The 27,494-nt window shown below is 49.5% G+C and overlaps 1 protein-coding gene across 3 annotated transcripts; it reads left to right on the forward strand.

Annotated features, from left to right (window-relative positions):
- Positions 1-14,272: 14,272 nt before the first annotated feature.
- LDB1 (LIM domain binding 1) lies at positions 14,273-27,488 on the forward strand. Of its 3 annotated transcripts, none has more exons than XM_036265130.1 (11): positions 14,273-14,357; positions 22,542-22,644; positions 22,767-22,811; positions 22,923-22,998; positions 23,091-23,193; positions 23,367-23,539; positions 24,000-24,122; positions 24,343-24,426; positions 24,516-24,639; positions 24,844-24,986; positions 25,712-27,488. In XM_036265130.1, exons 1-11 carry the CDS (start codon positions 14,333-14,335, stop codon positions 25,940-25,942), a joined length of 1,230 nt encoding a protein of 409 aa, XP_036121023.1. In that variant the 5' UTR covers positions 14,273-14,332; the 3' UTR covers positions 25,943-27,488. The 3 variants fall into 3 exon arrangements, with proteins under 3 accessions (XP_036121023.1, XP_036121022.1, XP_036121024.1); XM_036265129.1 differs by having other exon boundaries at positions 14,275-14,357; positions 24,844-24,992; XM_036265131.1 differs by lacking the exon at positions 14,273-14,357 and adding an exon at positions 19,716-19,787 and having other exon boundaries at positions 24,844-24,992.
- The last annotated feature ends 6 nt before the right edge of the window (positions 27,489-27,494 follow it).

Here is a 27,494-nt window from a genome sequence, read left to right on the forward strand (position 1 = left end):
AATGAAAAAAGAGTCCAGGTAGCACAGAGTCCCAAACAAGATGAACCCAAAGAGGTCCACACCAAGACACATCATCATCAAAATGCAACAGGTTAAAGACAAAGAGAGAATCTTAAAAGCAGCAAGAGAAAAGCAGTTAGTTACCTACAAGGGAGCTCCCATAAGACTGTCAGCCAATTTCTCAAAAAAAACTTTTCAAGCCCTGGCCGGTTTGGCTCAGCAGTTAGAGCGTCGGCCTGTGGTCTGGAGAGACCCAGGTTCGGTTCCCACATACCTTGGCTGCAGTTTGTCCCCGGCCCTGGTTGGGTCGTGAGGGTGGCGGCCACTCGAGGTGTCCCTTTCACATCGATGTTTCTCTCTCTCTCTTCCTCTCTCTCCCTCCTGCTCTATCTGAATAAAAAGTGGAAAAATGTCCTCGGGTGAGGATAAAAAAAATAAATAAATAAAATAAAAATAAAAAACTTTTCATGCCCTGGCCGGTTTGGCTCAGCGGTTAGAGCGTCGGCCTGCGGTCCTGAGAGACCCGGGTTCGGTTCCCGCTAAGGGCACGTACCTCGGTTGCAGTTTGTCCCCGGCCCTGGTCGGTTGTGCGGGTGGCAACCACTCGATGTGTCCCTTCACATCGATGTTTCTCTCTCTCTGTTCCTCTCTCTCCCTCCCACTCTACCTGAACAAAAAATGGAAAAATGTCCTCGGGTGAGGATAAAAAAAAATAAATAAATAAATAAAAATAAAAAAACTTTTCAGGCCAGGCGGGAGTGGCAAGAAATATTTAAAGTGATGTAAAGCAAGGACTTACAACCAAGATTACTCTATCCCACAAAGCTATCATTTGGAATCGATGGCCATATAAAGAGTTTCCCAGACAAGAAAAAGTTACGGAGTTCATCACCACCAAACCAGTATTATATGAAATGTTGACGGGTCTTCTTGAAGAAGAAGATAAAAAAATATGAACAATAAATGGCAATAAATATATATCTATCAACAATTGAATCTGCAAACAAAATGAGCAAGCGAGACAGAAACAGACTCATAGATACAGAAAACTTTTTGTTGGTTGCCAGATGGAAGGGGAGTTGGGTGAAAAAGATGAAGGACTTAGGAAGTACAAATTGGTTGTTAGACTGATGAATCTGAAAGGGAAGTGGGAAGGTGGGGCGGTAAGAGAGAAACCAAAGAACTTCTATGAATATATGTATAACCAATGGACACAGACAATAGTGTGGGGAAGACAGGAGTGGGGGTAAAATTGGGGGGGAGAAGGTCAAGGGGGGAAAAAAGGGGACATCTGTAACACATTCAACAATAAAGATAAGCCCCGCCCTGGCTGGTTTGGCTTAGCAGTTAGAGCATCAGCCCACGAACCAGAGAGACCCAGGTTCGGTTCCCACTAAGGGCACATAGAGAACCTCAGTTGCAGCTTGTTCCTGGTCCCAGTTGGAGTTGTGTGGGTGGCAACCAGTTGATGTGTCTCTCTCACATCAATGTTTCTCTCTCTCTCTCTTCCTCCCTTTGTCTCTCCTGCTGTATCTGAAGATAAATGCAAAAATGTCCTCAGGTGAGAATAAAAAAAAAAAACCCAGAAAACAATAAATATAAGTTTTAAAATAACATATTAAAAATTTTTTTTAAATAGGACCATTCCAGCCCTGGCCAGTGAGCTCAGTGGTTAGAGTGTTGGCCTGCGCACATTGAAGGTAGGGGGTTTGATTTCCAGTCAAGGACATGTACCTGAGTTGCAGGTTCCATCCCCACCCCATTCAGGTGCATGCAGGGGACAACCAATTGATGTGTCTCTCTCACATAGATGTTTCTCTCTCTCTCTTTCCATCCCTCCCTCCATTTCACTCTTTCTAAAAATCAACAGAAAAAATATCCTCAGGGGAGGGTTAACAACAAATATCTCTATCTCTATCTATCTTTTTTCCCCCACAAACAGTTCATGAGTGAATAGGACCTCTGTTATGGACTGAATTGTACCCGCTCTCACCGCTGCACCAGGCAAACTCTACCCCCAATATGACTGTATTTGGACACAGAGAATTTAAGGAGGTGAAGTTAAATGACATCATAAAATTGGGGGCCTAATCCAATAAGACTGGTGTCAGAAGATGAAATACCTGCAACACAGGGAAAGAGGTCTCACCAGACACCAGCCCTGCCAGCACCTTGATCTTGCATTTCCACCCTCCAGAACTACAAGAAAATAAATTTCTGTTGTTTAAACCATTTAATCTTTGGTATTCTGTTATGGCAGCCTGGGCACATGCCGAGGTTGTGGGCCCAATCTCCAGTGGGGGACATGCAGGAGGTGGCCAATCGATGTTCTCTCTCATCGATGTTTTTTTTGTGGTACGTGCCCCTAGCGGGAACCGAACCTGGGACTCTCTGGTCCACAGACCAACGCTCAACGGTTGAGCCAAACTGGCCAGGGCTCTCATCAATGTTTCTATCTCTCTCCCTCTCCCTTCATCTCTCTAAAATGAATAAAGAAAAAAAAGCCACCAATTCAGCCCTGGATGGCATGACTCTGTTGGTTGGGCATTGTCTCATGCATGGAAAGGTTGCTGGTTTAATTCCCAGTCAGGGAACATGGGAGGCAGCTGATGGATAGTTTGCTCTCACATCGATGTTTCCGTCCCCCTCTCTTCCTCTCTTCCTCAAAATAAAAAATTTAAAAGCCACAAATTCAGCCCTGGCCAAGTAGCTCAGTTGGTTAGAGCATCCCAATACGCCAAGGTTTCGGATTTGATCCCTGGTCAGGGCACATACAAGAAGCAATCAATGGCCCCAGCCAGCTGGCTCAGTTTGTTGGAGTCATCCCCTTCATCAAAAGGTTTCCAGTTTGATTCCCATTGGTCTCCGGACACCTGGGAAGAGGGGACCACTGATCGATGCTTCTCTTTCTCTCTCTCAAGTCAATAAATATATCCTTGGGTGAGGATTTTAAAAATGTTTTTAAAACAGAAGGAACCAATGAGTACATAAATAAGTAGAACAACTCTAAAACAAAATAAAATAAAAATTTAGCCCTGGCTAGTTTGGCTCAGCGGTTAGAGCGTCAGCCCTTGGACCAGAGAGTCCTGGGTTTGGTTCCCACTAGGGGCGCATACCTCAGTTGAGGTTCATACCTGCATACCTGGCCCCAGTTGGGGCGGTGTGGGTGACAGCCAGTAGACGTGTCTCTCTCAAGTCGATGTTTCTCTCTCTCCCTCCCTCTCTCCCTCCCCCTCTATCTCAAGATAAATGCAAAAATGTCCTTAAATAAGGATAAGAAAAAAAAAATTTAGCTTGACTGGTGTGGCTCAGTGGTTGAGCATCGACTCATGCACCAAGAGGTTGCTTGTTGGATTCCCAGTCACGGCACATGCCCAGGTTGTGGGCCAAATTCCCAGTGGGGAGTGTGCAGGAGACAGCCAATCGATGTTCTCTCTCATCGATGTTTCTATCCCTCTTTCCCTCTCCCTTCCTCTCTCTCTAAAATCAATAAAGAAAAAATTTTAAAATAAAATATAATAGTCCTATGAGTGTAACAATAAAGTTTATTTCCATTAAACTTAGAAATAATTTGCCTAAGAGAAATCAGTAAGAACCAATACAGGACAACACAATTCTTCCTCTGTGGAAGAAACATACTCTAAGGAATGCCTTGTAAATGTAGGTGATTTGGGCACAAATTATAATCATTATTATGGTGATTAGGCTTTGGGAAAAAGATTATTATTAAAGAAAGCAGAAAATTGTGCCATTTTTGCTTTGTTCAGCATCTGACAAAATAATTTATTCAAGTAATATGGTGTCTGAATGGAATCTACTAAAAAATATAAGAATATATCTCTGCATCTTCAGTGCCCCCGAGACAGAGGTGGTGTCACGGCTACCAGTCTCCACTGATGCATTCCTAAGGGCCATGAAGGAAAACCTCAGAGACATAGGCCACCAAATGCTGGAACCTCCAATCACATGTCCTTGCCTGATTCTATGCTCACCAAAAATTCATCTGATTATAATAGCTAACTTCCCATATCTCTTTTTTCTTTATTATTTTATTTCTTTATTTTTTTTGGTATGTGCCCCTAGCAGGAACTGAACTCGGGACTCTCTGGTCCACAGGACAATATTCCAACTGCTGAGCCAAACCGGCCAGGGCTCTTTATTATTTTATTTTTAAAATATATTTTATTGGGGGGGGCGGGATGGGAAGGACGGTGTCTGGGGAGAAAAAGGAGAAACATCTATAATAAAAATAAATTAATAAAAATTGAAAAAATATATATTTTATTGAAAGAGAGGAAGGAAGAAAAAGCAACATGGATGTGAGAGAGAAACATCGATTGGCCACCTCCTGCGCACTCCCTACTGGGGATTGAGCATGCAACCTGGGCATGTGCCCTGACTGGAATCGAACTGGGACCTCTCAGTCCATGGGACAACACTCAATCCACTTAGCTACACTGGTTAGACTCTCTTTTTCTTTATTTATTAAAGAAAGAGAGAAGAGCTCTGGCCAGTTTGGCTCAGCGGTTAGAGTGATGGCTTGCGGTCCAGAGAGACCCGGGTTCAGTTCCCACTAAGGGCACGTACCTTGGTTGCAGTTTGTCCCGGCCCTGGTTGGGTAGTGCGGGTGGCAGCCACTGGATGTGTCCCTTTCACATCGATGTTTCTCTCTCTCTCCCTCTCACTCTATCTGAACAAAAAAATGGAAAAATGTCCTCGGGTGAGGATAAAACAAAAGAAAAGAAAAGAAAGAGAGAAGAGAAACACTGGTTTGTTGTTTCACCTATTTATGCATTGATTGGTTGATTCTTGTATGTGTTCTGACCAGGATCAAACCTGCAACCTTGATGTTTTGGAATGATGCTCTAACCAAGTGAGCTACCCAGCCAGGGCCCATGTCATTTTCTATGGGGAGAAAGAGTGTTGGTCAAATAAGACAAAATGCCCAGTTCACATAATCTATATTTGTCAGTATGAATTAACAAATCAGCATTCTGGTTTATTTACTGAGTGTCTACTATTTTGCTAGGCTCTGTTTTAGGCACTGCAGATACAGCAATGGCAAAACAGACCAAAAAACAAAAGTTAAAAACCCAACTGCCGCCCTGGCCAGTTTGGCTCAGCGATTTATAGCGTTGGCCTGCGGTCCGGAGAGACCCGGGTTCGGTTCCCGCTAAGGGCGCATACCTCGGTTGCAGTTTGTCCCCGGCCCTAGTTGGGTTGTGCGGGTGGCAGCTACTCGATGTGCCCCTTTCACGTTGATGTCTCTCTCTCTCTTTCTTTTCCTCTCTCTCCCTCCCCCTCTATCTGAACAAAAAATGGAAAAATGTCCTCAGGTGAGGATAAAAAAATATATATATATACTAAAAAAAAACCCCACCTGCCTGGCCGGTGTGGCTCAGTGGATTGAGTGTTGACCCATGGACTGAGAGGTCCCAGTTTCATTCCCAGTCAAGGCACATACCTGGGTTGTGGGCTCAATCCCAGTAGGAGGCATGCAGGAGGCAGCCAATCAATGTTTCTCCCTCACATAGATGTTTCTCTCTCTTTCCCCTCCTCTCTCTAAAAAGAAAGAAAGAAAGAAAAGAAAGAAAGAAAGAAAGAAAGAAAGAAAGGAAAAAGAAAAAAGAAAGAAAGGAAAAAAGAAAGAAAGAAAGAAAGAAAGAAAGAAAGAAAGAAAGAAGGAAAGAAAGAAGGAAAGAAAGAAGGAAAGAAAGAAAGACATATTAAAGAAAGAAACGCACCCTACTGAAGCTCACATTCTAGATGGGAGACAATCTCCAAGTAAACAAAATAATTTCAGAGAGCCTTATTTATATAAGTACTATCAGAAAATAAATAGGATGGAGAGGCCCTCCTAGCTGAGTAGCTCAGTTGTTTAGAGTATTATCCCCATATGCTAAGACTGCAGGTTTGATTCCCAGTCAGAGCACAAATAAGAATCAACCAATGAATGCATAAATAAACAACAAATCGATGTCTCTCTCAAATAGGATGGAGAATGTAAAAGGTAAGAGGGAACAACTTTATATGGTGTGATCAAGTAAGGCCTCTGATGGGGAGGTATTTGAAGAACTAAATCACAAGGCAGACCTACCATTCAAAGGACATTCTGTGATAAGAACAGCCAATGCATAGGCTCTGAAATAGGAACACATCTCTCGTGGTAAAAAAAAAACACCAGTTTAACTAAAGAGTTCTAGAAAACAGGGAGAGGGAGAGTAGTACCAAGATAATGTTTCATGTATATTGCTTAATTTGTATTTAATTTGTGTGTGTCAGTCTCCTGAATGTGATGAACTCTGATTCACTGCCTAAACTGAATCTCTAGACCTGCAACACTGAGGACCAGCCCTGGTGTGGTTGGAAACCCCAAGATGGCCCCAAATAATCTCTGCTTCCTGTTAGTCCCACTCATTTTTTTTTATCCTCACATTTATTTTTTCCATTTTTGTTCAGATAGAGTGGAAAAAGAGAGGGAGAGAGGAAGAGAGAGAGAAACATTAATGTGAAAGAGACACATTGACTGCTTGCCTCCTGCACGACCCCAACAAGGGCCGGGGACAAACCGCAACCCAGGTATGTGCCCTTGACCAGAATCAATTTTGCAACTCATTGGTCCGAGGGCCCACACTCTAACTGATGAGCCAAACGGGCCAGGGCTTCACACTCTTTTTTTTCTTTTTTCTTTTTTTTTTTTGAGAGAGGTAGAGGCAACTGCGGAACACCCATGGGCTTCCTGCATAACCCCTACAGGGAGAGGGAGCATCCAGCCCCCAAACAGGGCATGTGCCCTGACCCAGAATTGAACCAGCAACCTTCCAGTGTACAGGATAATGCCCTAACAACTGAGTCCCACTGACCAGGGCTTATTTACACTCTTATGATAGTCCTCCCATATTATATACCACGGTTGGTCTGTGTGACCAATAAGAGAAGGCAGAAGTGATGTTATATCACTTCAAAGTTGAGGTTATAAAAAGACTGAGGCTTTAGGCCCTGGCCAGGTAGCTTAGTTGGTTAGAGCATCATTCCCATATACCAAGGTTGCAGGTTTGAGGGTTTGATTCCCATTCAGGGCATATACCTAGGTTGTAGGTTCAATCCCCAGTCAGGATGCATCGATGTTTCTTGCTCTAAAATATAAATTAAAAAAGAACAAAAAACTGGCCCTGGCTGGTTTGGCTCAGCCTTACAGCATCAGGCCTTGGACCAATGAGTCATGGGTTCGATTCCGGCCAAGGGCATATACTTAGGTTGTGGTTCGTCCCTGCCCTGGTTGGGGTCATGTGGGAGGCAACCAGTTGATGTGTCCCTCTGGCGTCAATGTTTCTTTTTCTCTCCCTTTCTCTCCTTCTCTCTCCCTCCCACTCTTTCTAAAGATGAATGGAAAAATGTCCTTAGGTGAGGATTTTTAAAATAATTAATTAGAAAACAAAAACAAAAACAGCCCTGGTCAGTTTGGCTCAGCGGTTAGAGCGTCAGCCTGTGGTCCAGAGAGACCCGGGTTCGGTTCCCGCTAAGGGCGCATAACTCGGTTGCAGTTTGTCCCCAGTCCTCATTGGTCGTGCGGGTGGCAGCCACTCGATGTGTCCCTTTCATGTCAATGTTTCTCTCTCTTTCCCTTCCTCTCTCTCCCTCCCACTCTATCTGAACAAAAAATGGAAAAATGTCCTCAGGTGAGGATAAAAAAAACAACTGAGGCTTTCAGCTTAGTGCTTGTACTCATTCCCTCCCACCCCCACCCCAACTCTCTTCCTCGCTCTCATCTCTTACTCTACTACTCTACTGAAAGCAATGTGCCATGTTATGAGCAACCCAATAGAGAATCCCATGTAGCAAAAAAAAATGAAGCCTCAAAAATAAACACACAAAAAATGGGAGCCTCTATCCAACAGCCTTTGAAGAACTGAGGCCTACCAACAACCATGAGAGTGAACTTGGAAGCAGCTCGTCATACCTTGAGACTATAGACCTGGACAACTGCTTGACTACAACCTTGTGAGAGACCCTGAGCCAGGACCACTCGCTCAGTCACTCCTGAATTCCTGATCCTGAGAAACTGAATGAGATAATAAGTTTATTGTCTTAAGATGGTACTTTTGAGGGTAAGTTGTTATCCAGCAAAAGATAACTAATATACCTAGAATGCAGTTATTCTAACAGGTAGCTTCAACCTTACAGCAATGTCCTCTTAGTGCTTTGCTTTTAGGTTCAAACAAACCACATTGGAGGTATGGTTTACAGTCCTCAGCTTGTTGTCACACATCATGGAATCCTTGCACTATCCCTGGAGAAATTAGAAAAGCAGGGGTTCCTATTCTCATTATTCTGAAGAAATTGGGACTAAGAAAGGGTTAAGTCATTTGCCCAGGGGCACACAGTGAGTATTGTTTTCTTTGGCTCTTAGGTTCCTACAGGGTGTATCCTCCACTGTACGAAGCAGTTGTTTATGGAAGGAGAGGCTAATAGGTTTTGTCCAGTTGGTGGGAATGTCCTGAAGGATAGAAACCCTTTTAGAAGTAAGAACTATTCCTAAATATCTTCATGCACAAGAATAATCTGAAGAACTTTAAACTGCAGATTCCTAGATCCTTTTCTGTCTCAAGAGATAAGATTTCTTCCACTGGTCTGAGTGACTCAGTTGGTTAAGCTTCTGAGCTTTGTCCTGTGCACAAAAAGATTGCTGGTTTGATTCCAGGTCAGGGCATGTTATTCTTTCACAATGATGTTTCTCTCTCTCTTCCTTCCTCTTTATAAGTATGTCCTTGGATGAGGATTAAAAACAGAAAGATTTCTTCCATCTGAGGATGGGCCCTTCTACATACTTAACAGGTTTCCTGGGTGTTTCTTACACACTTTGAGAAACTCTTTTGGCAAAGAAAGGAAGGAATGGTGGTGGTAAATGGTGATGGTGATGATGATGGTCAGTGGACAAGAGGAGGAGTCATGTGTTGAGGCAGGAGAAGATTAAATCCTGTCATATAATTCTTATCATTTAACAAATATTATAGGACACATACTATGTTCTAGGAACCCTGTTAGGTGCTAGGGACACAGCCATCATCAATAAGGCAAATATCATCTACTACTTTGATGGAAAAATAATATGCACCCTTGAAAAAGCAATGCCAATAAGTATTTGAGAAAGTTTCAAGGATAAGAGAAAATGGAGAAGGCCAAGGTCAAGGTCAGGAGGAGTTGGATAGAACAGGTGCTAGGGGCTGGAAGAAGCAGGAAGCCCACCTCTCCTGGAACTAGAGCCTAGCCAGTTGCTTCTGCTGTCTGCCTCTCTGTGGGGCTCCTCTTCTCTTCCCATTTTTCTCACCTCACCTCATCTCTTCTCAGTACTTCTCACTTTGCTTCATCCTGTGTCTACAGTCTACCTTACACTAATGACTGACTTAAAAAAGAAATAATGAAAAAAAAAAAATACTGGTTTGGCTCAGCAGTTAGAGCAGTCGGCCTCCAGACCAAAGAGTCTTGAATTTGATTACCAGTTAAGGGTTCTCGCCTCCGTTGTGAGTTAGATCCCTGGTCCCTGTTGGGGTAGTGCAGGAGGCAATCAATTAATGTGTCTCTCTCACATTGATGTCTCTCTCCCGCTCCGTCCCTATCTAAAAAAAAAATCAATGAAAAAATATCCTTGAATGATGATTAACAACAACATGGTTATGTGATTTCACCTCAAAAAAAAAAAAAGAAACCCCCAAACTGGGTGCTTATATCCATCTACCCAAATCAACTAAGCCTGCCATCCTCTAGGACATGGTAATTAAATTATAGACTCTCTACATAGGCTCATCACTTCCCTACCACACCCCAGGCCTATCTGCCAGGCATCCATTATTTCTTTTTCCATTTTTGACTGCACCAAAATTCCTTGAGCTGCCCCAAAGATGTTCTCTCCTTCCAAGGGTCTAGTCCAAACTAAAATTTAGGCAGGAAGAAGAGCTTAGTACTTAGCTGTGTGACCTTAGGCAAGTTACTTAACCTTCATTTTTATAAATTTTATTTATTTTTCATTTATTTTATTTTTTTTATCCTCACTCGAGGACATTTCTCCACTTTTTTTGTTTGTTTGTTTTATCCTTACCCGAGGACATTTTTTTTGATATTTTGTTCAGATAGAGTGGGAGGGAGGGAGGGAGAGAGAAACACTGATGTGAAAGGGACACATTGAGTGGCTGCCACCCACACGACCCAACCAGGGCTGGGGACTAACCGCAACCGAAGTACGTGCCCTTAGCGGGAACCAAACCCGGGTCTCTCTGGACCGCAGGCCGATGTTCTAACCGCCGAGCCAAACCGGCCAGGGCTATTTTTAATTTTTTTAAAATCTTCACTCGAGCCCGGCCAGTGTGGCTCAGTGGTTTAGCATCGACCCATGCACTAAGAGGTCACCGGTTGATTCCCAGTCAGCACATGCCCAGGTTGTGGGCCAAACCCCCAGTGGAGGGCATGCAGGAGGTAGCCAATCGATGTTCTCTCTCATGGATGTTTCACTCTCCTTCTCTCTTTCTCTCTCTAAAATCAATAAAGGAAAAAAAAATTTTTTTTAATCCTCACCTGAGGACATTTATCCATTTTTTGTTCAGATAGAGTGGGAGGGAGAGTGAGGAAGAGCGCGCGAGAGAGAAACACTGACCTGACACATCGAGTGGCTGCCACCCGCACAACCCAGCCAGGGCTGGGGACAAACTGCAACTGAGGTATGTGCCCTTAGCGGGAACCGAACCCGGGTCTCTCTGGACCGCGAGCCAATGCTCTAAACTCTGAGCCAAACTGGCCAGGGCAAAAAAAAATTTTTAATAAAATAAAAAAATAAATCCTCGCCCAGCAGGTGTGGCTTAGTGGAGCATCGACCCATGCACAAAGAGGTCGCCAGTTTGATTTCCAGCCAGGGCACATGTCCACGTTGTGGGCCAAACCCCCAGTAGAGGGCATGCAGGAGGTGGCCAATTGATGTTCTCTCTCATTGATGTATCTCTCTCTTCCTCTCCCTTTCTCTCTCTCTAAAAATCAATAAAGAAAAATAAAATAAAAAATAAATCCTCACTCAAGGATATTTTTTCCATTTATCTTCAGATAGAGTGGGAGGGGGAAAAAGAGAGAGAAACATCGATTGGTTGCCACGATCAGGGCTGGGGACTGAAACAAAACTGAGGGGGCCCAAACTGCAACTGCAACTGCAACTGCAACTGAGGTACGTGCTCTCCACCAAAGTCAAATCCAAAACTCTGAGGGCTGAGGGCTGAGAATCCACTACTGAGCCAAACCGGAACAATGCTCTAACCAACTGAGCTACCCCTTCCAGGGCTGAGATGATATTTCAGCTGGAATGGGAATGGAAAGGGCATATTCCTAGAGATGAAGCTGGAACTGAAGTTTAAATGAGGCTTTAACCAGTTAGTACACAAAGAGGAATAAGAATGTTTTACAGACAAGTCATATATAGTAATCTCTCTAAACCTCAATTTTCTTGTTCAATGGAGATATAGCACCTTCTTCCAACGGTTGTCATGAACAGTAAATGAGATGTCAGTGTAAAACCTAGCACAGCGCCTGGAACATAGTATATGCTCAAAATATGTTGTTTTTTCTTCTTTGCCTTCCACCTGTGTACCTAGGAGAAGGGAACCTCAAATTCAGAGAAGCAAAGTCCCCTACAGGATGGGTTGTATATCTCTTTGTCCAACCAGGTAATTGGTGATTACTATGGAATCTGGTCAAGCTAGTTGTTTGGAATGAGTGGCCTTAGGGGTAAAGTGGTCACAGGATTGGGGGAATGCAAATTTATGAACAGTAGAGAGTGAAAGTGGTCAAGGCAGGTAGTCCCTCTCCTCCACTCTATCTATAATCCTCCTGCCAATCCAGGGCACTCTTGACATTTTTGAAATAACAGATAACCTCAAAGAAAGCAGAAAGGGGCTAATGTATATTGAGTACTGACTACATGGCTAGCACTGGGCTAGGTGATTGGGCATACATTGCCTAGTTTCATTCTCATCAATTACAGAGGATTAAAGCTAAAGGGTAAAGCTTAGAGTGGGGAAGTCAGTTGTCCCAGGTCATTTGCTAGTGAGGGGCAAAGAGAATTCAGCCCTAGGTATCCAAAATTCCAGGTGAGGGTTCTGTTGCTTGAGGTTCCCTTTCCTCTCTCTAGTGCTGACCTCTGCCTGGGGGAATGTGGGGAGGAGGTAGACACAGGCAGGAGATGGTGTCAAGGATACCTGTATAAGTGTGGATGACTTCAGTCCCTGCCCCTCCCCCGTTTCCTGTCCCTTGAAGGTGGTGATAGGGAAAGCTGGGGGTGGAGGAATCCATAATGTAGATGAGAATGCTGGTGTATGTGACTGCTCACAGCTCCCCTCCCCAGCATTCTCCTAGCACATGGGAGGAGGTCTCCATTCCTAAGAAGGCCCTCTTCTCAACCCCCAGATCCTCATCCTCCCATCATTTCATGTTCCCTCAGCAAAAGCTAAAGTGGAGAGAAGGGGTCTCATAAACACTTAAGCCTCCACATCTGTAACCCTCCCCCACCCAGTCAAACCAGCTGTGCAGACTCTGGGTAGGAGGGAATCTTCACAATCAATCCCCCGCTAAGTAACAAAGGGGAAGAGGACCCCCTACGCAGTCAGAGCCAGATGCCCTAGGGAGGGGGGCACTAGCCCAGGTCCCCAGCATCTATCTACTCCTGGAGCCCACCCTGAAGCTTAAGGAAGAGAAGCTAGCAGCTGGGGACCCCCCAGAAGGGAGGGGACCAACTCTCTTTTCCAGACGGCTCCCCTCCCTCCTGCTAATAGGTATTTCCTGTTTATGAGGCAGCTAAGGCTAGGCTTTTGGGAAGGGATGGAGATGGAGGAGATGGAGCCCCCCTCCCTCCTACGGCTGGGCTGGGGAGTCCTTGAGAAGTGCCTGAAGGTTGGGAGGCTCCTCCCTGGGGAAGGAGTGTTCCTTACATTGACCATCCAGATCATCCTCCCTCCCACCCCACTCCCACCGTGGCCAAAGCCCCTACGGGTAGGGGGACACTGGAAGGGTCTGCTTCCAGTTCTCCCCAGTCTCCAGGCCCTCAAAGGAGAGCAGCTTTCAGGCGAGGGGCGGGGGACAGGAGGTGGGGGAGGCCGGGACTGGATGCAGAAAGGGGGAAGGGAAGAGAGTGTCTTGACTGATGAGTCAGAGAGCCTGCAAGGGGGAAGGACAACGTGCGGATTCCCACCTTCCCAGTCCAACCAAGCGGTCATTCCGCTGTCCCCCCTCCCCCTAGCTAAACGCTGATCCCAGGCCCTTAGGCAGGTGAGGGCGGGGACCCCACTTAACCCTTTTAGCTCTAGTCCCAACTGGTTTAGCAGGCAAGGGAGGGGTGGTTAATTTAGGGAGGAGGTGAGTTGAAGAATTGCTACTAGAATTAGGATAGTGCTTCCTTTCTTCACCTAGGTTGAGATGGGGGGCGCGTACCAAGGGGCCTCCAGAGTAAGACTGGGGTCTCGACAAGGAGCTTGGGTGGGGGTGGGGTCCGGGTCAGCAGTCCCTTTTCACTCCCAGTTCGCGGCCGGGGTGGAGAAAAAGCTACACCTCACAGCCCACCCTGGCTCCGCCTCCTCCAGTCCCGGCTCCCGCTCCGGCTGGTCTACGGCTCCCAACTCCCCGGCGCCAGGACGACCGATACAGAGTGTGATGCTTCGCCTCTTATCCCTCCCCTTCGTCCTCCCTCTCCCGGGTCTCTGCCTCCGTCTCCTTTTTTAAAAGCTGCGTCACATGCTTGCCTTCCCTGAACGCTCCCGTCCCCTCGCCGCCCGCCCGCCGCGCGGCGCACGCACGTCGTCGCTCGCTGCGCGCCCGTCCGGGTCACTTTGACACAGCTCTCTCCTCCCACTAGCAGGCAATTAGCATATTAATAAAGCCCGGCCCAGCCCAGCTAGGGCCGGAGAGCGGGCGCCAACGCTAGCTGGAGAGAGGAGGAGAGGGAGAGGGGGGCGAGCGGCGGCGGCGGCGTGGGCGGCGGGGAGGGCGGCGGGAGCGCACAGACACGCACACGCGCACACACGGACACACACTCGGGGGACGCACACTCGCGCACACACACGCAGAGGCAGCTCGCTTTCCTGCCTGGCTTCCTTCCTGTCTGCTCCGCGCCTGACAGGCTCCTCGTTGCAACCAGGGCCCGCCCGCACCGGGCCGAGGCCGGGCCTGGCCGGGCCGGCGGCGAGGGCAGCGAGGGCAGCGGGGGCTGCGGGCGGCGGCGGCGGCGGCGGCTCATGCCCGGCCTGTCCCCGCGCGGGGCGGGCACCGTGACTCGGCTGGGCCCCCAGCGGCGGGCGATGTGAAGATGTCAGTGGGCTGTGCCTGTCCTGGTGAGTGGGGCGCACAGCCACCCGGCCCCTTCCTCCCCCTCTCCGCGGATCCCTCACCCCTTGTTTGGCGAGAACTTGTGTGGGGGGCGTCGATGGCATGGCGGAGGTAGTGGGCTGTGAGGGGTATGCAGATCCTCAGTCCGAAGGAGGGTTTTTCTCAACTGTGTAAATGCGCAGCAGCGGGCAGGCGCGGGGAGGGCATGCTGGGGGTAGCTTGTGTGTAGGGGTTTTTTGAGGGTGGGGGAAGAGGCTGCTTGGGGAGAGGTTGGGGGGGCTGAAATTCCCAGAATTCCAGGGTATTAGCCAATCAGAAGTGAGTCTGGACTTTTGACCCCCCCCTCAGGTCATCATAGAGTTGTGATTGGCTGGTTTGGGTTGCCCCCCCCATTCCCTGCTGCCTATTCCTTCTTAATATACTGTGACACCCCCTCTCCAAGCTGTTTCTGAAGACCTTGTTTGGGTGGAGGGATTAATTGAGGCCCATCTTGCCCCCCTCCAAATTTCCCTGCCTGTTGCCAGGGAAGGCTGGCTGTCCTGAGGGACAGGAGGTACTCCTGGCGGGGTGGTCAGATAATTGGGCCCTGGGGTCTGGTCCTCGTGGGAGGGGGAATGTGGCAACCCCAGGCAGGCTAGGAACTAGAGTGATTTGTGAGAATTGAATTGAGGGGAGCAATGCTTAACTCCAAAATGAGAACTTGAGAAGAAGTTAGGCTCAGGTCCCTGCCTCCCCAAAACAAGGCTCTTGCCAGTGACAGCCTGGATCTGAGTTCTTTCTTGGGGAAGGGAAGGCTCTCCCTCACTGCCAGGTGGAAAGAGAGGCATGTGACTGGAGAGGTTGTCTTCAGAGAGCCTCAGTACACTGTCTTGTCCACATCCCCAGGACTCCCCAGAACCCCATGTTCTTGAATTATTTGCAAGACCCCCTCCTGTCCCAGGCTGGAGTTAGCTTTCTTATGAAAGTCAGGTGTCCCTGAATCTAGTCTGGTTTGGGTCCTTTGCTCCTCTAGATGCCCCGTTTTCTGGGAGGCCCATGCCCCACAATTACTCCCCCTCCAGTCCCCAAAGGAAACTGCCAGTGAGGAAGCTTCCTTGAAAATCATGTGACCCAGGCCAAGCTGGGCTGGGCACACACTTAAAGTGCCTGCTGAGGCTTACTTTTAAGGGGTCCAGGGCCCAGAGGGAGGACTAGTAGTGTCTCAGAATCCTGGAATATCCAGGTGTAGAAACCCCTGGCTCCTGCTGCCTCTAAAGGGTGAAGGAGTGGAGAGGAAAGAGCTTACTAAGCTGGAATCCTGCCTGGTTCTGTCATTCCTCCTCCTATCAGCTTGGTGTGCATATTTGTGTGTGTATTTTCTTCTTTATAATTGCCCCATGCTGGATACCTTGTTTGGATCCATTCATGCTCTGAGTCCACCCCATGGCCTTGATCCTCCATTGCTGCGCATGAGCAGAGCAGAAACTAAGGCTCTGGACAAGCTAGAGGGCTTTTGATTCTTAGTTCCTACAAATAGTGGGTAAGAGTTGGGTATAGAGAGGTTGTCAGGCTGGAGGTAGATGGGAGGTTGGCCCTGAAGTTGGGGCAGGGTGCCTGGGTCCAGTAGAGAAGGGAGAAACTTTCATCCTCAACCTGTCTTGTAGCATTATGGGGACAGGAAGAGGACTCATGCACAGGGGTGTGTGTGTGTGTGTGTGTGTTGGGGGGGCATCTTCAGTCAGTGCCCCAGAATGTCTGTTCCTTTTGTGTATCTGGTGGTGGCCTGGTTGGGGGGTGGAGAAGGGGCAAAAGATTCCTAAGATTGTGGAGTCTTTTTATGGAATGTGAAGAAGTCTTATGGATTGATGCCACAGAGGGTGGAGGGAGGTTAGACTTAAATGAGAACCACATACACAGGGGTTTGAGAGTGGCCTGGAGGTGGGGAATGGTAGGAGTTGGGGTAAGAGAGGGGACCAGGCTTGTATGGGTGGGTGGGAGCACATGGTTGAACACAAGAGCATTGCTGCAACATGTACAATTCAGATTCAGAGACCCCCACTGCCACCACCCAACCTGAGCAGCCCCAGGGTGGGGGCTGAGGCGCCTTGGCAGGCCGCCTGCCTGCTGCCTGCCTGCCTGTCTGAGTCTCTCCTTTGTGCTCTGCTGTCTCCCAGCTCCTCCTCCTCCCCCAGCCCAGCAGAGACAGCACATGCCCCACACATGTGACTGAGGGAAGCCAGAGCACACGCAGACCCACACACATGCACACGCAGAAGGAAACACCACAAGATACACACATACACACACACCCAGCTCCCATAGTGCTCCTAGGGTGGTGAATAGCTCCTGGGGCTTTGGTCAGGAGCAGGTAGAACCACTGCTAAGGGGCATCACCCTGGGCAGGGCAGGTTGCTGAAGGAGCCAGGGCCTGTCTGGGGCAGCATGTGGCTCAGAAGGGTTAAGGCAGGGAGGAATAGGGGGAGGGGAGGAGGCAGCAGTGGTGGCGGCTGGGAGCCAGGAGAGGAGGATGGCAGAGCGCCAGGCCAAGGGGAGGCCGGGCACAGACAAAGGAAGGGGGGCAGGCACACTGGAGGCCTGGGTCAGGGAGCCCCAGGGGCCCAGGCAGGGGGCAGTGCTGGTGCCTATCCTGTGGGCTGAGGTAGGCTGCTGCCCTTCAGAGTCCTTACCTCCAGTAGAGGTGCTCTCCCTCTACTCTTCCCTCATCACCTTTGTCATTCTTTGCTGCTCCTTGTTCATCCCCACCCCAAATTTTAGGGCCTTCTAATTCAGACTTACTCTCTTTAGCTGGACCTCTTCTGCCCCTTTGCAAGTAGGGGAATTAAGTCATAACATAGAGAAGAGTAGACTTGGTTAGAGAAGGAACTAAGAGGGGGCCCATTTTGAATTATAAGCCAGAAGTCGGTACATCTTGGTATTTAGGGGCTCTTCTCCCTAAAATTTGAGGAGACAGACTGGGTGGGGGTTCTGAGCTCTGAACTGTTGGAACCAGAGCACACACCTATATCATGTAGACAGTCATTTGGGGCTTGGAGTGGTCGTTCCTTGGTGTGGGAAGAGAATAGGAAGGGCTGTAAGCCCCAGAGCTGGGCTTGGGTGAGTGGGGTTAGAAATCCAGGATTCCAGCCTCAGACTCTTCTGTCTCATTATAATCTGTTCTAGTTAGGGTAATATTTGGCCCTGTGTGCTATTGAGGTACTATCTATGAATGCAGTTTGGAAAGTTTAAAGTCATCAAACAAATTACAGGAATTGTCAGTAGGGAGGAGTGTGGTTATCCCAGAGTTGAGCTCTAAATATGGGAGTCAGTGGAAATGTCTCAAATTCTGGTGTAGGTAGTATTTTGCAGAATCTGGTTGAATGTCATAGATTTTGATATGTTTGTGAAAGCTGAGGTGTATCATGGCCAGGCCATGATGGAGAATGCAGTATAGGTTTCAGGAAATGTGGTTTATGAGTTTCATCCCTGGACAACAAATGGTCAGGATATGTATATAGAATAGTCTGTTGCAGGTTTAGGAGGTATATAATACATTTTTGGTGTGTATATTGGGGTTGGGGGAATGCATGTCACTAGTCTCAGTGTGTATGGAAGTCAGTGTCTTTAATAGACTGTGTGCATCTTGGGTTTGGGTTTATTTAGGGTTTGAGGTGTATCACTGGTTGATCTGTGTCAGGTACTGATTTATGTGAAAGTGAGATATATTATTTATGTGTGGAGTATGTTCACAGAGTCAGGTGCAATATTACTACTGCACAATCAACTGGTGTGTATGTCATGAGAAATCCTATTGTGAGGCTATGTGTGAATATGGTGGTGGGGGGGTAGGGAATAGGGAGCAGCGACTCAACCTGCAGTGAAGTAGGAGGTCAAACTTTGCCCCCTCCCAGCATGTGTGTGTGTGTGTGTGTGTGTGTGTGTGTGTGTGTTTCTTTTTTTCTATCTGTCCAGGGAGTAAGGTCTGGACCACTACCCAAGTTTTAGAAACATCCCCTCTCTTGGGATTACCCTCAGCATTGGAGAACAGGCTCTACTCCAGTAACCATATACCTCTTTTACTGGGGTGGTGGGAGAATTCAGCAGCAGACTAGGCCCCTTCTGTGGATCCTTGGTTGGGCAAGGCTTCCCTGGCTCTAACACCATCTCTTCCCCTGCACCCACGTGTCTCCAGTGGTGGTGGTGTGGGGGAAGGGCTTTCTGCTAAGGCAGATCTAAGCAGGGCTTGGAACTTAGCTGGGTTGGGGGCCTAGGAGCCTGGAATGTCCCCCTCCCTCCAATCGGTGTTTATAGGCTGAAGTCAGAGTGTATCTCTGTCAAAAATACTCCCCTGGAGTCTCCCTCCGGCTAGCTGCTCTGGGATTTCACTAGGGGCTGGAGCCCAGGGTGGCAACCCAGACCACCTTCAACCCTAGAGATCACAGAGGAGAGGAAGAGAGATTTGAGGCACTTTTGGAAGGCCCTAAAGGTTTGAAGATAACTGGGAGTCTCCAGAGAGGAGGGCACCTTCCTCCATCCCTGCTTGTGGCTTTTGCTCCCCTGCTTACCCCTGAGCACCACTCCTGGGGCTGGGGGATGGGGTGGAGCATTTCAGTTCCGGGCCCTCAGACCTTCCCTCCATCCAGGTATCTTCAGGCCCATACTGTTTTGTTTCCATCTCTTCATCCCAGTCTCTCTCAGTCTCTGTCTCTCTTTTGTTTTTCTCAGCAGTCTCCCTGCCTGCCTGCCTGCCTGCCTGCCTGCCTGCCTGCGTCCCTTCTCCCTCCCTCTCTCCCTCTCCCTCTTCCTCTTCCCTGGCTGGGAGGGGGCGGGGCCGGTGGGGGCAGCTCCACCCTCTGCCCGCCCTGGGGCCTCATTCTGAGCGAGGCTCCGAGAACGAGCAGGGAGGGAGGGAAAGAAAGGGAGAAAAGGCTGGGAGCTGGTGGGCGCTGCGTGTGTCTGTGCTTGTACAATTGTGAGTGAGTGTGAGTGCCGGGCCCTGCTTCGCCTGGTGCCCGGGCAGAGGGGCCTGGTGGCCTGGGGAGGGCGGGTGGGCTGCTCGGAGGCAGAGGCAGCGAGAGGCGGTAGCGGGTAGAGCCGAGGAGGAGGAGGAGGCGAGAGGAAAGAGCGGAGCAGCCATTGTTGAGGGAAACCTTGCAAACAAAGAAGGCTCCGGACTCCCCGCGGCCCCCCGCCCCCCAGGCCGGCCCCCTGGCCCCCCGACCCCCGGCCCAGTGGCCATTGTAACTTTCCCCCGGGGCTGTGGCCGCCGCGGGGCAGGCCAAGGCTGTGCGTGCGAGTCTTTGTGCGGCCCAAGGAGTGGAGCTCCCGGCCAGGCCTGCCCGTCCCACTTGGGACATGAGCGGCTGAAGTTGGTCCCCCTTCAGTCCTCACCCCTGCCAGGGCCCTGGTGGGCTTCCAGTCGCTCCCCGCACCTCTCCTGGCCCCCTCAGTTCTCCCAGGTAAGTCTGGGCACCTTGCAAGCCTGTAGGGGGTGGGTAGAAGGTCCTGGGTCTGGCCCTGGCCTGGTATGTTGGCTGGGGGAGAGGTGCTTCAGCTCACAGGGGCCAGGGCTTCCAGGCCTGCTGACCTCTGGTCAGCCCCAAAGGGAGGGAGCCTGCCCTAGGTCAGGCTGGTTACTATGGAAATGCTCAGCTGGAAGTGCCCCCCCTAGCCCTAGGATTCAGCTTCCATCCTGAGAAAACTTGACTAGTTCTGGGCTCTTCCTCTCTTCTCCTTGCTAAGGGTTCCCAGATTGCTAGAGGTGGAAGCGGGCTATGTCTGACTCCAAGACTGGATGACACATCCCCTTCACCCCCACCCCCACTTTGCTCCCTCTACCCCTGCTGCTGGGGACAGGCAGCAACAGGGACAGATGGTCTGGGTGATGTTCCCTCCCCTTCTCTTCTCACTCTCAAGCCGTTGTGCTGGGACTACTGGTAGTTGCTATGCCTCTGGAGAGATGCTGAGTTTTTTTGTGTGTCCATTCACTGGAGGTATAAATAGAGGCCACAGAGCTTTTACTTTTCCTTCTTCAGAACTGTTACCCAGCCCAGACAATGCCTGTCAGTTCACTTGTGAGAGAAATTGAATCTCTGAAACTTTTTTCAGAATTAGAGAGGAAACCAGGTATCCTGCCTCCCTTCTTATTAGGGTCTTGAGCTGACACATATCTCCAAGTGGCCCTGAAACTGAGGAGCAAGGGCAGTGATGTTTTTTGAGGAAGGATGGCCTAGTTAAGCCCAGGCCTGGCCTATGGTGAACTGTGTGAGCTTTGGCTTCCTACGATGTGGCTTTGGTTTACCTGCCTGTGGAGTGAGGAGACTTGGGGCTGGGTGGGACTTGATTTTTGAGAACACAGGCTCCTCATGAAGTTCAGCAGGCATGTGAAGGCTGTGTGTGCTGTGCTGGAAGCATATGGACATGGTCTGCGAGAGCTCATGCATGGGGTGAGGGCCTATTTTGGGCACACTGATCCTGCCTGGGGCTGCTGGGTTCCAGCCCTTGGTAGGCATGTTGGGGCGAGCTGAGGGTAGAAGCCTGCTAGGCAGGATGAGGCACACGTGGGTGCAGGCACACACTGGCTCTGACTCTTGGCCTCTTCGGGGACGGTATAGTGTAGGCCCCCTTGGGACCCATCTTTTGCCTATATTGTGAGGAAGGTTCCCTGGGGAGAGAATTAAATGACACACATTGGCACAGGGTCTTTCTTTGTCTCTTCCCCCCAAGGAGCAAAGTAGATTTTGTGTTTAAATTGTGGAGGAGGCTCAGACACAACCAGTACAGCTACCCTTCCAAATACATCAAGTTTAGGGATGTGAGGAACCAACTATAACTGGGGTCAGGACCTTTAGAACAGTGCCTCAGTTTCCCCTCATCTTGTAGGGAGGGGAAAATAGCATTGCATGGGTGGCTCATACCCAAGTATGAATATAACACTTTTTCCAGTCAAGTAATATAGTACCAAGAACTGAGTGCTGCTGGGTGAGGTGGAGAGGGGACACGTGCACATGCACAGGTACAAGTAGAGATCCCTGTCTAGTTACCACTTTCCTCCTAGACTGAGCCCCCTGAACCTAGGCTCCTTTCTATACCTCCTCTTCCTTTTGTAAATAGAGTGAGAGCCAGTGGAGGCCCCTCTACCTCCCTCTTTGACTAAGTCTCAGACGACAAAAAATGGGTTGAGGCTTTGGGTTTCTGGTTTGGGTTTGGGTTTCTAGACTAGTGATAGGTGTGAGGGAGGGGGCTGGGTTGATAAGGGAGTGGCTGTTGGGGGGGCGGGGCAGAAGGCCCAACTGGTTATCTGGTGGGTGGCACCCCCCCCCCTTATCTTTTCATCCCCTGTCCTCCTGAGACCCTGGGTGTGGAGAAGGAGTAGGGAGTTAGCCAAATTACCCTTCTTTCTTCCACAACTTGGTCTCCAGAGGGCAACAGAAGGGTAGAAATACTGCAGGATAGGGGGAATCAGAAAATCTGGGCTCAAGTTCTAGCTCTATGATATTGGCAAGTCCCCTTGAGCTTTCAGTTGCCTTATCTGTAAAATGGGAATGTTACAGTTGACCCTACTACCTCACCCAGTACTTGTGATTGAACAAAATAATGTAGTTGAAAAGGGGGGTTATCAAAATTAGATTCTAATGTTTGGGTGTTTATTTATTTTGTGGTATTGACATTTCTTCCCAGCTTCAGTTCTATCATTCAGGCCTCAGCCACATGAAGAAATTAGGCCTTGGGTATTGGGGCTGGATACTTGTATCTTAATAAAACAAGATTGGAGCCAGATTTAAAAGCAGAGATAGGACCCTGGCCAGTTTGACTCAGTGATTAGAGCATCGGGTTAGGGTTAGGATCAGGATCCTGACCTTGATCCTGATCCTGATCTTTCTGTCGGCAGGATTCATTCCTGGTCAAGGGCATGTACCTGAGTTGCATGTTCAATTCCCGCCCTCATTGGGGTTGGGAAGCAACCAATCAATGTGTCTCTCACATTGATGTTTCTGTCTCTTTCTCTCTCTCCCTCCCTCCCTACCTTCTACTCTATCTTAAAATCAATAGAAACTTATTCTCTGGTGAGGATCAACCAAAAAGGAAGAGATAATAGTCTCCCTTCCCTAGTTCACTTTGGTGGCTCCAGAAGACAGTCCCTGTCCACACAGTCTAGAAACTTCAGGAGAGCTCCCAAGCGGGTCTCAGAGCATTCCTTCCTTCCCTTCTAGGTTGTTCCTCAAAGTCATTCAAGCTGTACTCACCGAAGGAGCCCCCGAACGGCAACGCCTTCCCTCCCTTCCATCCCGGCACCATGCTAGATCGGGATGTGGGGTGAGTCTTGTTCACTTCTCAACCTTTTTCCAGATGGATCCTGCCTGAAAAGGGGAGGGAGTGACATCCCCCAATAATTCCTATCTTCCACCCCCATTCTCATAGCCTCTTCCCTTACACAGCCCAACTCCCATGTACCCGCCTACATACCTGGAGCCTGGGATTGGGTAAGTGGAGTCTTCTGGGGTGGGAGGTACTTTCCATTGCATGGGTGAAGGCAGAAGTTGGGGGGTGGGGAGGCTCTGCCCCTATTAACCTCCCTTCTTCACTTATCCCAGGAGACACACACCATATGGCAACCAAACTGACTACAGAATATTTGAGCTTAACAAACGGCTTCAAAACTGGACAGAGGTATCCAGGGGAAAGAGGAGGGGAGGGCCATCTGCGTACCCCTGTGGTATATCTTCTGATACACACACAAATACCTCTCCCTGTGCTCTTAGGAGTGTGACAATCTCTGGTGGGATGCTTTCACAACTGAGTTCTTTGAAGATGATGCCATGTTAACCATCACTTTCTGTTTGGAGGATGGACCAAAGAGATATAGTGAGTGGCCTCTGGGGGTTCTGCCAGTTCTGCTGTGGGAGTGTATACCTCCTGAGTCCTTCTAAGGTCTGGGAGTGGGTATTTGTCCCAGGGTATCTGTTTTGGCAGGGGCGGCATCTACCTGATCCTTTTTGAGGTCCTTCTGTTCTGAAGAGTTTGTCCCATCTTTACAGCCATTGGCCGGACCCTGATCCCACGCTACTTCCGCAGCATCTTTGAGGGGGGTGCTACAGAGCTGTACTATGTGCTTAAGCACCCCAAGGAGGCATTCCACAGCAACTTTGTGTCCCTTGACTGTGACCAGGGCAGCATGGTGACCCAGCACGGCAAACCCATGTTCACCCAGGTCAGCAATCCAGCTAGATGTGAAATGCTGAAGCACCTGAATTTAATTCCCTTCCTCTTTCCCAGAACATACTCAGCTATTCCCCGAGGAGGCATAATGGGGAGTGGCCAGATAAGAAGGGAGGGCAGCATTCAGCAGACATTTACGAGCTTGTACTTGACTGTATTCTGGGCCACAGGGGTACATACACCAGTGAACAAGAGCCTGCCCTCATAGAAAGCATATAGCAGATGAGCGTATCACTAGCTACATGGGAGAGTAGAGGATCACTTAAGCATTTCTACTGTGTAAGGGTCAAGGGTGTGACAGGTATGGGAAGGGATGGTCCATGTCATTTATACACCCAGATTTAGGTGCAGGTGGCAGAAGTATATGCAGTGGGGGAGTTGTGAGCAAATAGGAGAACAGGTATACTTTCAGGTATGGGGAGGGGGCAGAGCTGTGACAATCTTGTCTCCAGGTGTGTGTGGAGGGGCGGTTGTACCTGGAGTTCATGTTTGACGACATGATGCGGATAAAGACGTGGCACTTCAGCATCCGGCAGCACCGGGAGCTCATCCCCCGCAGCATCCTTGCCATGCATGTGAGTGTGGGCAGAACCCAAGATGCAAGGGAGACAGTGGGAAGGGTGGGATAAGTTCTGCCATTTTCTGACAGTTACCTTCAAGGATTAGTTTCTCCACCTGAAAAATGGATTTAATAATAGCCCCTTTTCTCTTTCAGGAGTGTCACAGGCTCAGATGATAGGGCTGGTGAGCAGATGCAACCCAGGTGCTAGTGTTCTTATCTTTCTCCCCCTCTAGGCCCAGGACCCCCAGATGTTGGATCAGCTCTCCAAAAATATCACACGGTGTGGGCTATCCAATTCCACTTTAAACTACCTCCGAGTGAGTCTGATCACCCAGTCTTTGCCCCATCCCATTTGGTCTCAGCTTCATGTCTCTCCCCTGAAAAGCCCCCTCCTTTCTCCCCACAGCTCTGTGTGATACTTGAGCCCATGCAGGAGCTCATGTCCCGCCACAAGACCTACAGCCTCAGCCCTCGTGACTGCCTCAAGACCTGCCTTTTTCAGAAGTGGCAGCGTATGGTAGCACCCCCCGGTGAGTGCCTTTTGCCTGCACCTGCTCTTACCAGGATTTGATGCCATCTCCCAAGGCTGTATCTCTATCTCCTCATGAAGCCCCTTCCTTGCTCCTGGGTCTGCAAGATTGGCATCAGGGTAGGCTCAGGCTCCTTAGGAGCCAGAATGGGGAACCATGGGCCCAGGACCCTGCCCCACCTGAGTCTTCCTTTCACTGGCACAGCGGAACCCGCCCGGCAGCAGCCCAGCAAACGGCGGAAACGGAAGATGTCAGGTGGCAGCACCATGAGTTCGGGGGGCGGCAACACCAATAACAGCAACAGCAAGAAGAAAAGCCCAGCCAGCACCTTCGCCCTCTCCAGCCAGGTACCTGTAAGCATCTCGGCTTTCTTCTCTCTTCTGGGCTGCCCTACTGCTGATCCCTGACCCTTGACCCTGTCCCAGTATGAGCTCACTAGCAGGCATAGAAGCAGAGACAGTTTTTCCCAGAGTACTCTGCCAATATGGGCTGACTCCTATCACTGATGAGAATCCCTGTTAGTCATATGCGTGGTTGTGATCACACAGACTCAGACATAGCAATATAGGTATAAAGGGGGAGAGTTAACCATGAGAACATATGGACGTTCAGAACAGACAGCTTGGGGGGCACACAGACCATCAGAGACATACACATTCACACTGATAGAGGGACACACAGCCTCAAAATGTGAATCTACAATACATAGACATGCACATTCACATGCACATACTCCCCACATTGGTGTTTTTTATCTGCTCCCTCTCTTACATGTGGACACTTTAGGAGCCCCCTAAAATTTTGGGGAGATGGACTAGAGAGCTAGAGGAGTAAATCGACTTCCCAGAATCTAGTGGATGTGGGTTAAAGGGTGTGATGCTCTGTAGTCCTTCAGTGGGAAGGATTCCAGGGGCTGAGGGTGTCAGAGCAGTTGATGTTTTAAATTGGGATATGAGAAGGGGGTGGGGGTGTTGAGTTTCTTGGGTGGGTATTGGGGCTCTGGGGGTTTCTGTCGCCCTGGGCCGGGCGAGCCCCTGCCCCGATTATGTTTGGGGACCTCCGCCACTCTCAGGATGTGATGGTGGTGGGGGAGCCCACCCTGATGGGCGGGGAGTTCGGGGACGAGGACGAGAGGCTCATCACCCGGCTGGAGAATACCCAGTTTGACGCGGCCAACGGCATTGACGACGAGGACAGCTTTAACAACTCCCCTGCCCTGGGCGCCAACAGCCCCTGGAACAGCAAGCCTCCATCCAGCCAAGAAAGCAAATCGGAGAACCCCACATCACAGGCCTCCCAGTAAAGGCCTCACCAGGGCCACCTAGTGCTCTGCCTGCCTGCCCCACATCCTTGAAGCCCCAGGGAACAGAAGACAGAATGAGAGACTGAGCATCTAAAATGGGCAGCCTCCATCCACCACTTCAGGGAGGAACTGGACTCGCTGGGGGCAGGTGCCAAGATTTGCCCCGCAGTGGCCCTGGGCTGGGCCTGGCCTCTGCAGAGCCTTTTGGGAGAAGGGGGTACTCATGTGGATGCCTATGTGGACCCTGGGCCTCTGAAAAATGTTCTGACCACCCCTCCAGAGCATTTGCCTCCATCCTTACCCCAGATTCTGGGTTTCCCATCCTCCTGACTCTACCCCCTTTAAGCCTGGGGTTGTTTATACCCACAGCTCTTGGGGACTTAAAGTTATGGGGCTTGGTTGAGTGCCCCTACCCTAGGCTCTCCCCCTAGGTGGCTGGTAGTAGAGGGGTAAAGCTCTGGGCTCCTCCCTTTCACCACCTATCCCAGCTTCCAAGTTTTTTAAAAAAAATAATATTAAAAATGTAAGTTTTAAAAAAAATCACTCATGTTCCCCCTCTTCCCCTTATTAAAAATCCAGCTACCTCCCTATACCTGGCAGATGGGGGGCTTAGGGCCCAGGTGGAGGTGAGTGTGTGGGTAGGGTAGGGGGGTTATACATTATCATTTTATATAGTTTGAGAGCTTCAGACCAAGGAGACACTTTGCCATCTCTCCCCTTTTCCTCGGGGGTGACTGGAGTTGGGGAAGACACGCCATGGGGTAGGGGCCATTGATGGCTTACCTTTGTAACAGTTCCCAGCTGTTGTCTGTCTCCTCATCCTCCAGGACTCTGGCCTGCCCTCCTAGTGCTTGTGACTCCCTTAATCCCAGCCCTCCTCTCCCCCATGGTGTCTATATTCTTTACAAATCCTCCACTAGAGCAGCTGTCTTGGATGGGAGGAGGGGGAGGCTCCCTCCCTTAGGGAGTATTAAGGGAAAGGAGCAGCCTTGTTTGTCACTGTGTTTTTTGTTTTGTATCAGTTGGACAGGCATGGGATGGGGGAGGGGTGCATTCACACTCTCCAGTACTCTTCCTCCAATCCCTCAGATTTTATATCTAGTCCTCCCCTGCCCTAGAGGTGAAGGAGCCACTGAGGATATCTATCCCAGCTCTAAGCTCACCAGGGAGCAATCGGCCTCAGTCGTCAAGCTGAAGTAGAGGGTCTTCATCTCCCAATGTCCCCTCTAGACCCTGATCTCATAGAAGGAAGGGGAAGGCAGCCAGGATCCTTAGTTCTATTTCATCTGGACATGTGGAGGCTCTGGGCCCAGGGTGAGGTCAAAAGCAGGGTCCCATGAGTCTGGGCCCAGCTCTGGCTTTGCTGCCTTTTCCTGAGGCCTGTTCCAGAAGTGTTAGTACCACCTCTCTTCCCACTCTACCTTCTGGATTCTGGGGCCCTTTACACCCTGTGTCCTTCACTCTAGCTGCCACTGTTGGAAAGGTATTGTGTCAGGAGCTAAGGGAAGTGGTGGGGAAGATGGTGTCCCACCCCAACTGTAATATCTTTTTT

The sequence above is a fragment of the Molossus molossus genome, unplaced genomic scaffold (genome assembly GCF_014108415.1).
Source record: "Molossus molossus isolate mMolMol1 unplaced genomic scaffold, mMolMol1.p scaffold_m16_p_17, whole genome shotgun sequence".
Classification (NCBI taxonomy): domain Eukaryota; kingdom Metazoa; phylum Chordata; class Mammalia; order Chiroptera; family Molossidae; genus Molossus; species Molossus molossus.

Excerpts from the sequence above, each read along its gene's own strand:
- LDB1 (XM_036265129.1), top strand. The coding sequence starts at position 14,333 with ATGTCAGTGGGCTGTGCCTGTCCTG. Across the intron at positions 22,645-22,766 it reads ATGCTAGATCGGGATGTGGG|CCCAACTCCCATGTACCCGC; the intron begins GTGAGTCTTGTT and ends TCCCTTACACAG. Across the intron at positions 24,993-25,711 it reads CCCTCTCCAGCCAGGTACCT|GATGTGATGGTGGTGGGGGA; the intron begins GTAAGCATCTCG and ends CGCCACTCTCAG.